Source organism: Musca vetustissima, unplaced genomic scaffold (genome assembly GCF_032173495.1).
Source record: "Musca vetustissima isolate MV318-11 ecotype Yass unplaced genomic scaffold, APGP_CSIRO_Mvet_v1 utg15735, whole genome shotgun sequence".
NCBI lineage: Eukaryota > Metazoa > Arthropoda > Insecta > Diptera > Muscidae > Musca > Musca vetustissima.
In genome coordinates this window covers 9,278-21,915 of record NW_026878705.1, presented here as the reverse complement: position 1 = coordinate 21,915, position 12,638 = coordinate 9,278, and the positions used below count along the sequence as shown (strand labels likewise).

General features: G+C 32.8%; 1 protein-coding gene across 1 annotated transcript; it reads left to right on the top strand.

Annotated features, from left to right (window-relative positions):
• The first annotated feature begins 204 nt into the window (after positions 1 to 204).
• On the top strand, positions 205 to 10,318 carry LOC133323466 (endochitinase-like). Its single transcript, XM_061532390.1, has 6 exons — positions 205 to 214; positions 7,289 to 7,919; positions 7,983 to 8,598; positions 8,778 to 8,951; positions 9,910 to 10,080; positions 10,143 to 10,318. The coding sequence occupies exons 1-6, from the start codon at positions 211 to 213 to the stop codon at positions 10,293 to 10,295; spliced, it is 1,749 nt and encodes a 582-aa protein (XP_061388374.1). The 5' UTR covers positions 205 to 210; the 3' UTR covers positions 10,296 to 10,318.
• The last annotated feature ends 2,320 nt before the right edge of the window (positions 10,319 to 12,638 follow it).

Genomic DNA, 12,638 nt, shown 5'->3' with positions numbered 1-12,638 from the left:
ACGCCCGCACGCATACACACTTCTACTAACCGTTGTACGTTCGTTTGTTTATTTGTTTTCTTTCTGGCATTGACTAGTCGCCAGAGAAGTTCCATAACGTTCGTATATAAGCCGGCGTTTTATAACACTTTCAAGTTATTTCAAATCAGACATTCGTGCAAAGAAGATCGTTATTTTTTGTGTAGTTTCGTTATCTGTTTTTAAGTCATAATGGGTAAGCGGAAAGAAATTTTCCATGTGAAGTGAATGAAAGAAAGTTAAGAACCCAAGAAAGAATGCATGACTAAATGGTGGAGTACGAAAGAAACCTCACAGAGAATATATTATTCCATAAATGTGGCCGCAGAGAAATTGTTTGTGTTGTTGTACAAAAATAATGATAATAATAATGGAAAAAGAATTGAATCATGTGAATAAAGCCAAACAAATTCAAAAATATTTTATGAAACTATAAAAATGTTACCGCTAACGAAATGCATCTCACACACAGAGAGAGACATTGGTGTTAATGAACTAGAGTCGATTCATGCAATGGCCGAATGAGTGATGAGGCATCCACCTGCACCTACCCACCCATCCATCCATCGAACCAACTAACCGACCATCCAGTCACCCACCCATCCATCCATGGGAGTATAAAAACCAACAAAGAAAAACTGTTGCAATAATAACTCTTTCGCTTGACAATCACCAAACAGAGGAATCACTGACAATGGCATTCCATTGTCGTGTTCCAGAAACAGAACAACTTCAAGAAGTGTTTAATAAATAACTGAAGAGAAAAAAAGAAAGAAAAAGAATATTTTCTGATTGTTGTTAACCGCAACAACAGAGTAATGAAGAAAAAAACAGAAAAAAAATATTCAATAACGTTTTTAAAATTTTAAATAAACTTTTGGATCGCCAAAAAATGGATTTTTGTTTTTTTTTTGTGGAGTTATCGTGCCGAGCGTGTGTCCAATTATGTATTCTATTGGCGTATTTTGAAATAATTATTTGTTGTTGTATTTCGATAATGTTGTTTTTGTGTACATTTCGATTTGTAAAGTTCGGTAGTGGTACTGGTGGGGGTGGTTGCGTTGATGGCAGGTCGGTCCCAATCAATTGCTTGATTCCTTTCCGCTTTTGGCAACGTCAAAGACATTTTGTTGATAGCGATGGATGTCCAAGGAATAAACACGTAATCAAATGACAAAAAAACTATATAAATATTGTGCAGTTGATTGAACCTGTTGAAAACCCCTGAAAAAGAAAAAAACTATTTATGTTGACTTGATGCCAATTTGTGTACATTTCGAGTTCATTAACAGATATAAATTTCAATATTAATCTACCAAGCGAAATCTATGAAAAATCTAAAAAAATTAAAATTTTAAAATCAGTCATTGAGATTATGGGATGTTTGTGAAGAAAATTATATAAAATCATTTTTTGTCGCCGCTTAGACTGTGAAGTCAAGTAATGAAATCGGTCGAAAAATAAATGTTGGAGCAATGTATAAATCTAAACCTATTTAAAACAAAATTTCAAAAGTTCGTGTCAATTGGACATGCATATTTTGTGCACCATAACGAACATGTATATCTAACTATACTTTATGTACAAAAAGAACTAAATCGTACTATAATTGGTACAATTTTGATTTGAGTAAAACGATAGAGCTGGAACATTGAAGTTCGGAAATAAGGTTATTTTTTGAGTGTAGGATTAGGGTATGGATGTAGTTTTGGAAATTCATACTTATGGATACTAAATTGGTGGATATGTTGGAAGTTTTGGAAATTCGTATTGTTATGTACTTAATTTGGTACCATATTTGGGTGAACCGATAGAGCTGGAATACTGAATTTTAGAAATAGGGTTACTGTTGGAGTTTGGGTGAACCAGTAGAGGTGGGATCCTGAAATTTAGAGTTAGGATCATTGTTGGGGGTAGGATTGTGGTTATGTAGGAAGGTACCAAATTTGAATTTGAGTGAACCGATAGAGCTGGTTTTGATAATTCGTACATATGAATACTAAATGTTACTAAATTTGCTACAATTTGAATTTTGGGAGAATCGATAGAGCTACAATTTTGAGTTAGAATTCCAGAAATTTTGTGCTAGGATTCCTTATCCGGAATAGGATTGGGATATGTAGGTAATTTTGGAAATTTGTACTTATGTGTACGAAAAGTACTAAATTTGATACAACATTGATTTAGGTGAATCGATAGAGCTGAAGCACTAAATATTTGGAATTAATATTACTGTTGGACTGTGGAATTGAAGTTTGCAAATAATTTTGGGAATTCGTACTTATGTGTACTAAATTTGATTTTAGGGTAAACCGATAAGTCTGGAATCCTGAAATCCTGATGTAGGTAGTAATGGAAATTTGCACTTATCTGTATAAAATGGTACTAAAATTGATACAATTTAGATTTAGAGCTGAAAAGTACTAAAAGTTCTGTTCAAGAACTTCTAGTACTGTTCGATATTAAAAGTACTGTTCAAGTGTAGGATTGGGGAATGGGCGCACTTTGAAAATTTGTTCTTATGGGTACAAATTAGAGCTAAAAACTGATATTTGGAATTAAGATTGTGGTATGTGGGAAGATTTGGAAATTCGTATTTATGATCGTTAAGGTACATAGTTATGGAAATTTATATTAATGCGTACTAACTGGTACTAAATTTGGTTTGTGTGAACCTATATTTGAATTTTTTTTGGCAATAACTATATTATTACGTAGAACGTAACTATATGCATAAGTCCCAAATGTCAACATTAAAATATTAGGTTATACAATGTTTAGTTCAAATTTTCAGTAAAATTTTGACCATTTTGTGGGGGAGGTAATAGACCGATATCCTCCATCTTCGAACTTGATCTAAGTTTGGGAAAAATATTTTCGATATGCAAAGTTTTAATAAAATCGGTTACTCCTTTCGAGATTTATCGTGCGCACCAGCCGGTCAGAGGCACAGACGGACGGATGGACATCGATTCCAAATTGTCTGAAACGGATATGGCCCAAAAAACATGGCGTCTTAAACCAATATTTCGATGAGGCACATTTTTGCCGCAGCAAAGTGTATATAACCTCATTAGCCATAAGACTGAGGGTATAAAAATGATCAATATTGGGACAAGCTTAGTTTGTTATTAGGTTATTGATAGTACTCGTAGTTAACTATTTTGTTTTCAATGGGTGTTAAATGTTCCTACTAAAATTTGTGAATATTGCTTTGCTTTTTGGCAGCAATTTACCTCCTTATAAATGTCCCAATCGATTTTAGATGGATTAAATGTCCGTCATTACTTGTTATAGACAAATTCTTTCATTTTTTGCATTCTAATAAAATTTTCACAATAATCTATGTTTTTCGGTTCTAAAAAGTAGAAGAATATAGAAACTGATCTTTAAAAAAACACACACACACATTAAAAATGCGATTCTTTCGTATGGGGTCTTTAACAACATGTATGGCCTCTGACATATATGATTTTCTTTGCATATGTCTCCAATTACGAAATATTTATGATGTCATATTTTTTGGTCGAAATCCATAAAATAACAGCATTTTTTGAAATAGAATATTTATATTTAATTTCGAAATTTATTATATTTTTATGTTCACGCCCTTGTCAACTAACATAAATACGTACATATGTACTTGCATTTGTATTTATACAAAAATCGTATATATACATATAGTAATTAAAATGGTGTGACAAAATGCAAGCAAATAATTTATACATACCCACATACTGACATATATATCCGTATATCCTATATTCGTGTTATAATTTGTCGTAAATTTGTAAAAGAATAATATGTACGGATTTAGATATTTTGGCGACAAACAAATGAAATCTAAGTAAAATATATTTTCCTAGGCTATTTTGCAAATTAATTATTTCGATTATTACGAAAAACAATGAAATAAAATTTAATTATTATTTGTTTATGTTTGTCTTTGTGTGTGTAAGGCTTGGTAATCTATGGCATTTTCAATTTCGTTTAGCAGCAATTTATTAGCATAAATGCCCATAATAAAAACGGGAAACAATGTCGAAATACTATCAACAGCAAAGGTTGCAAAATGTTTATTGAATGTTTCAATAAATCATTTAAAATGTGCAACTGAAAAAATATACTTTGGACATTGCCCAATTTATTGTAAGAAATAATTTTTATATTCTCCTTCGAAAATGTTTATGAAAAACAGAAGCTAATATAAATCATAAAAATTTAGCGCCATGTTTAAAAAGGCCATGTTTCGTTATTCCACTTGAAAAAAAATATTTTAAAAATTATAAAAATCCATAGCTTTCTGGTCCTTTGAAATAATTATAAAACTCCACAGCTTGATGGTCCTTTGAAAAAAATTATAAAAATCTACGGCTTGCTGGTCCTTTTAAAAAAGTTATAAAAATCCATGGCTTGCTGGTCCTTTGAAAAAATTTTAATATCCAAGCCTTGTAGGTCCTTTGAGAAAATATTCTTTAAAAAATCCAATCCGCGCCTTGTTGATCCTTTGAAAAAATATTCTTTAAAAAATCTACGCCTTGTTGATCCTTTGAAAAAATATTCTTTAAAAAATCTACGCCTTGTTGATCCTTTGAAAAAATATTCTTTAAAAAATCTACGCCTTGTTGATCCTTTGAAAAAATATTCTTTAAAAAATCTACGCCTTGTTGATCCTTTGAAAAAATATTCTTTAAAAAATCTACGCCTTGTTGATCCTTTGAAAAAATATTCTTTAAAAAATCTACGCCTTGTTGATCCTTTGAAAAAATATTCTTTAAAAAATCTACGCCTTGTTGATCCTTTGAAAAAATATTCTTTAAAAAATCTACGCCTTGTTGATCCTTTGAAAAAATATTCTTTAAAAAATCTACGCCTTGTTGATCCTTTGAAAAAATATTCTTTAAAAAATCTACGCCTTGTTGATCCTTTGAAAAAATATTCTTTAAAAAATCTACGCCTTGTTGATCCTTTGAAAAAATATTCTTTAAAAAATCTACGCCTTGTTGATCCTTTGAAAAAATATTCTTTAAAAAATCTACGCCTTGTTGATCCTTTGAAAAAATATTCTTTAAAAAATCTACGCCTTGTTGATCCTTTGAAAAAATATTCTTTAAAAAATCTACGCCTTGTTGATCCTTTGAAAAAATATTCTTTAAAAAATCTACGCCTTGTTGATCCTTTGAAAAAATATTCTTTAAAAAATCTACGCCTTGTTGATCCTTTGAAAAAATATTCTTTAAAAATCTACGCCTTGCTGATCCTTTGAAAAAATATTCTTTAAAAAATCTACGCCTTGCTGATCCTTTGAAAAAATATTCTTTAAAAAATCTACGCCTTGTTGATCCTTTGAAAAAATATTCTTTAAAAAATCTACGCCTTGTTGATCCTTTGAAAAAATATTCTTTAAAAAATCTACGCCTTGTTGATCCTTTGAAAAAATATTCTTTAAAAAATCTACGCCTTGTTGATCCTTTGAAAAAATATTCTTTAAAAAATCTACGCCTTGTTGATCCTTTGAAAAAATATTCTTTAAAAAATCTACGCCTTGTTGATCCTTTGAAAAAATATTCTTTAAAAAATCTACGCCTTGTTGATCCTTTGAAAAAATATTCTTTAAAAAATCTACGCCTTGTTGATCCTTTGAAAAAATATTCTTTAAAAAATCTACGCCTTGTTGATCCTTTGAAAAAATATTCTTTAAAAAATCTACGCCTTGTTGATCCTTTGAAAAAATATTCTTTAAAAAATCTACGCCTTGTTGATCCTTTGAAAAAATATTCTTTAAAAAATCTACGCCTTGTTGATTCTTTGAAAAAATATTCTTTAAAAAATCTACGCCTTGTTGATCCTTTGAAAAAATATTCTTTAAAAAATCTACGCCTTGTTGATCCTTTGAAAAAATATTCTTTAAAAAATCTACGCCTTGTTGATCCTTTGAAAAAATATTCTTTAAAAAATCTACGCCTTGTTGATCCTTTGAAAAAATATTCTTTAAAAAATCTACGCCTTGTTGATCCTTTGAAAAAATATTCTTTAAAAAATCTACGCCTTGTTGATCCTTTGAAAAAATATTCTTTAAAAAATCTACGCCTTGTTGATCCTTTGAAAAAATATTCTTTAAAAAATCTACGCCTTGTTGATCCTTTGAAAAAATATTCTTTAAAAAATCTACGCCTTGTTGATCCTTTGAAAAAATATTCTTTAAAAAATCTACGCCTTGTTGATCCTTTGAAAAAATATTCTTTAAAAAATCTACGCCTTGTTGATCCTTTGAAAAAATATTCTTTAAAAAATCTACGCCTTGTTGATCCTTTGAAAAAATATTCTTTAAAAAATCTACGCCTTGTTGATCCTTTGAAAAAATATTCTTTAAAAAATCTACGCCTTGTTGATCCTTTGAAAAAATATTCTTTAAAAATCTACGCCTTGCTGATCCTTTGAAAAAATATTCTTTAAAAAATCTACGCCTTGCTGATCCTTTGAAAAAATATTCTTTAAAAAATCTACGCCTTGTTGATCCTTTGAAAAAATATTCTTTAAAAAATCTACGCCTTGTTGATCCTTTGAAAAAATATTCTTTAAAAAATCTACGCCTTGTTGATCCTTTGAAAAAATATTCTTTAAAAAATCTACGCCTTGTTGATCCTTTGAAAAAATATTCTTTAAAAAATCTACGCCTTGTTGATCCTTTGAAAAAATATTCTTTAAAAAATCTACGCCTTGTTGATTCTTTGAAAAAATATTCTTTAAAAAATCTACGCCTTGTTGATCCTTTGAAAAAATATTCTTTAAAAAATCTACGCCTTGTTGATCCTTTGAAAAAATATTCTTTAAAAAATCTACGCCTTGTTGATCCTTTGAAAAAATATTCTTTAAAAAATCTACGCCTTGTTGATTCTTTGAAAAAATATTCTTTAAAAAATCTACGCCTTGTTGATCCTTTGAAAAAATATTCTTTAAAAAATCTACGCCTTGTTGATCCTTTGAAAAAATATTCTTTAAAAAATCTACGCCTTGTTGATCCTTTGAAAAAATATTCTTTAAAAAATCTACGCCTTGTTGATCCTTTGAAAAAATATTCTTTAAAAAATCTACGCCTTGTTGATCCTTTGAAAAAATATTCTTTAAAAATCCACGCCTTTATTACTCCTTAAAAAATATTCTCTAAAAATCTATGCCTTGTTTGTCCTATAGAAAAAGTATCCTTCAAAAGTAATCCTTCAAATATTCACTCTTACTTGAACTCGTTTTTGTTATTTTTTCTTTCCAGCCAAAAGCCTTCTCGTAACACTCCTTGTATTGGTGGGAGTTGCACTGTCCTCGCGAACGACAGTGGAAGCCATGGAACAACCAGCTCGCATTGTTTGCTATTTCAGCAACTGGGCTGTTTATCGACCAGGCTTGGGACGTTATGGCATTGAAGATATTCCCGCTGAGATGTGCACCCATTTGGTGTACTCGTTTATTGGTGTTGATGACAAATCATGGGAAGTGTTGGTCATCGATCCGGAAATCGATGTTGATCAAAATGGTTTCCGTAATTTCACCCAGCTACGTAATACCCATCCCAATTTGAAGTTGCAGATTGCTGTCGGCGGATGGGCTGAAGGTGGTTCGAAATATTCACGGATGGTGGCGGTACGTGAAAATCGTCTTCGTTTCATACGTAGCGTTGTGAATTTCATGAAGAAGTATGATTTCGATGGTTTCGATTTGGATTGGGAATATCCTGGTGCCACGGATCGTGGTGGTAGTTACAGTGATAAGGATAAATTTTTGTATTTTGTACAAGAATTGCGTAGAGCATTCGACCGTGAGGGTAGAGGTTGGGAAATAACAATGGCTGTGCCAGTGGCTAAATTCCGTTTGCAGGAAGGCTATCATGTTCCGGAGTTGTGCGAGTAAGTTAAATCCTGGACAAAATACCATTTTATTTGTTATTAAAATTTGTTTTCGTTTTCTAGAGCCTTGGATGCCATCCATGCCATGACCTATGATTTACGTGGCAACTGGGCCGGTTTTGCTGATGTCCATAGCCCCTTGTACAAACGCAAACACGATCAATATGCCTATGAGAAACTGAATGTCAACGATGGTCTGGCCTTGTGGGAAGAAATGGGTTGCCCCGCCAATAAATTGGTGGTCGGTATTCCCTTCTATGGCCGCACATTCACCTTAAGTGCCTCGAACAAAAACTACAATATGGGCACCTACATCAATAAGGAAGCTGGTGGTGGTGCTCCAGGTCCCTTCACCAATGCCAGTGGTTTCTTGGCCTACTACGAAATCTGTACCGAGGTGAAGGACAAAGCCAATGGCTGGACTGTTGAATGGGATAAGGATGGTATGGTTCCCTACACCTATCGCGACACCCAATGGGTTGGCTATGAAAACGAAGCTTCGGTACAAATCAAAATGGATTGGATCAAACAAAAGGGCTATGCCGGTGCCATGACATGGGCCATTGATATGGACGACTTCCATGGTTTGTGTGGTCGTCCCAATGGCTTGATGCATATTCTATATGAGAATATGAGAAATTATCGTGTGCCGGAACCAACACGCGAAACAACGCCTAGGGTAAGTTGTCACTTATTATGTGTCACAAGATGTGAGCAGGTGCCAAATGAATTTAGAATTTTTTTCTTTTCATTGTTGGCTGTCTGCGATTTTTATTTATATATATTTTTTGATTTGCTTTGGTTTTTGTTTTTCATTTTCTTTATTGTGTATTTTTGTCTTTGCGGTCTGTCCTACAGCCTGAATGGGCCAAACCACCAGCAACGCCACCAAATCCCGATGAGGGCAGTCTAACAGTGCCTGAAGCAACAACAACCCGACGACCAAAACCCGTCACAACTAAAAGACCCGCAACAATGGCACCAGCGCCAACAGCACCAACCAAACCACCAACAACAACATCGCCAACCAAGGTAAGAGATCACACGAGTGAAATTCTCAAATATTGAGAAATAGTTCGATCGGATGGTCTGAATATATTTAAATATTGAGTATAGCGTATTGCCAAACATTTTTAGCACGTGAAACGATTTTGTAGGTCAATTGAAAATATTTTTTTTTATATATTCCTTAAAAAATCCACGCCTTAATGGACCTCTAAAAAATATTCCTTAAAAAATCCACGCCTTAATGGACCTCTAAAAAATATTCCTTAAAAAATCCACGCCTTAATGGACCTCTAAAAAATATTCCTTAAAAAATCCACGCCTTAATAGAACCTCTAAAAAATATTCCTTAAAAAATCCACGCCTTAATAGAACCTCTAAAAAATATTCCTTAAAAAATCCACGCCTTAATGGACCTCTAAAAAATATTCCTTAAAAAACCCACGCCTTAATGGGCCTCTAAAAAATATTCCTTAAAAATCCACGCCTTGATGGGCCTCTAAAAAATATTCCTTAAAAAATCCACGCCTTGATGGGCCTCTAAAAAATATTCCTTAAAAAATCCACGCCTTGATGGGCCTCTAAAAAATATTCCTTAAAAAATCCACGCCTTGATGGGCCTCTAAAAATATTCCTTAAAAAATCCACGCCTTGATGACCTCCAAAAAATATTCCTTAAAAAATCCACGCCTTGGTGTGCCCCTAAAAAATATTTCTTAAAAAATCCACGCCTTGATGGGCCTTCAAAAAAAATTCCTTAAAAAATCCACGTTTTAATGGACCTCTAAAAAAATTTCCTTAAAAAATCCACGCCTTAATAGACTTCTAAAAAAATATTGTTTAAAAATTTCACACCTGTATTGGTCCTTGAAAAAATGTTCTGTAAAAAATCCACGCCTGTCCTTTGTCCTTTTCAAAAATCCACGCCTGTATTGGTTCTGTATTTTTTTAATTTATGATTTATTTTTTATTTTTAATATATCAGAAACCCATGAAAGCCACCAAGAAACCATTAACCACCACAACTGGAGCTCCCGTCCCATGGAAACCTGATCCAATGGAACCAGAAATAACCGTTCAGGGAAATACAAATACGGATTTGAGTCATATCGATTGTAGTCACAAAGATTTTGTACCACATGAAGACTGCAGAAAGGTAAGACACAATTTTTTAATTTAAAATCGAATTTATTTCGAATATCAAATGTCTTATTTCAGTATTATCGTTGCGTGCACGGTATGCCTGTTGAATTCGAATGCAAAGAAGGCACCGCCTTCCATACCATCTCAAATGTTTGCGATTGGATTGAGAACAGTGATCGGTACTATTGTACCCAAATGAAGGGCAAAAAATCTGTCAATGATGCCTAAGGCCTGACATCGAAGCAGTGTTGATGGTGTAAATTGTCACAGATTTTTTATAGACACATTTCTCATGTGTGTGTACACACACACACTCACACCATTCGTCTTTGTATTGCATTTGTGTACTGGTATTCATTAGGTTTAATTAAAAACGAAAAACTATTAATTTAAAATAAATTACATTTTAAGATACGTACATATATATTTTTTAATATAGCATTTCGAAATTTAAGAAAATAAATCAAATCTCTATAAGATAAAAACAAATTGTATTTTTTTGTTTTTTTTCTCGTTTGTGCGTATTGTTTATGATATGCAAAATAAGTATACGCCATTATGAAGGGGTGTCTTGGTATTCAAAATTGTTTGTGAAAATAAAATTTGAAAAATAATAAAAAATTCTAATATAATACTATATATATATATATATATATATTAAAATTTTCCTTAAAATACAAATTTCACCACAATAAAAATTGTATTTGATTTTTCTTTTTGAAATTTTTAGTATCCAAATAACCTTAAAATTTGGTTAATATTTTTATATGGATTCTCATCTCTTTGTTGTTTAGTTTTTTTCTATTAAAAACTATTAAGGTATTGATATAGAAATTCATAACATTCTTTTGTTTAATCCCTTTTCAAGAAATAGGAATTTATGTATATATTTGCCATATCAAAAATGAAAATTTCACGATAAACATTTTTAAAATTCAACGAAGCATTGAGAAAATGTCAGACAATCAGAAAAAAATCAAGGCTGTTTTCTGATCTATCTATATACAAAAAAGAACATCATATTTATAGAAGACATTTTTCAATGTTAACTAATGTATAGGGATTTTTAGTTGAAGAACTAAGGTAAAGAACTAGGGCGGGCGGTATGATAATGAATAGAAAACTGTATGGAATGCAATAAGAAACAAAATAATGAAATCATTTATATCTATGATGATGGTGCCAGTGTCAGAGCTATCAATCGCAACGAAATTTTGCAAGTAGGATGAATTCTGGCAAAAGAAGGCCCCTATTGGATATGATCGGTTCATATGAACCAAAAACGTAATTTTTGTCTGTTTCTATGGTCCCTCTAGAGGCTACAATTATGACCTGAACATCACGGAATTTTACACAGAGAAAGGAGTCTGACCATGGAATAAGCATACTTGTTTTGATAAATATCGGTTGATATTCGACCCAGACTTTTGTGTTAACTATTATATAACCTGTATTATACGGCGTATATGTTTACCCCTGAAGAACATAGATCTGAGAAGTTGCTAGCATATCAAAGAGGAGTGGGTTATTATACCCCACACAACTATGTTGTCAGGGTATTATAGCTTTGTGTAGCACCAAAAGTTTGTAACGCCGCGAAATATTGGTCCTAGACACACCTTTAAGTATACCGATCGTCATACTCGTGACGATCGTGTGTCCGTCCGTCTGTCCATTACAATTTGTAAACACGATACAGGCCACAGTTATGGACCAATCTTCACGAAATTCTGCATGTAGGATGGGTTCTGGCCAATGAAGACCCCTATTGTTTTTGGAAAAGATCGGTTAATATTTAGGGGATGAAATGGACCAAAAACGTTATTTTTGTCGGTTTTCCTGGTCGCCCCACAAGCCGCAATTATGGCCCAAACACCGCGAATTTTTGAATGAAGATGGGGATCGGGCCAGAGAATAAGCATGCTTGTTTTGATAAAGATCGGTCAATATTTAGCGGATCAAATGGACCCTGACTTTTGTGTGAAAAATGACAAAATTTGTATTCTATAGCGTATATATTTACCTTTTGAGTAACAAAGACCCGATAGCAAGTCCAAGAGAAGTGGTTGACCTTTAAATTGATACTAATTATATGGTCGTATGTACTCAGATGTGGGAGTTACCCTTAAATATTTACAGGTGCTTACGTACTGAGATATTATTTAGTAACCCATTACCACACTAGAGGGCGGAAATATTGCGCTGATCGCTTTGAAATGTCCAATGAAGATCCAGGTATGGTCAGGGATATCGGCTATAATTTTTGGTGATGATCAGATACAAATTTTGGGATGAAGTGGACCGAAAACTTAATGTTTTATGATTTTCGAGACGATCTATAGGCCACAATTATAATCCGAACATCACAACACAATCCACGGTGAAGGGAATCTGGACAAGTAATTAGAAGGGCTGTACTCAATATTGGGAATATTCGGAAAATATGTCAGGAAGAGGTGCTGTTGATCTTTAATCGGGCAAGAGGGTGCAACTATGACGAAATATTGCCCACGCTCAGAATAAACGTCGGCAGAAAGTTCGAGTTCCGTGGTAGTTGTGTAGGGTATCGTA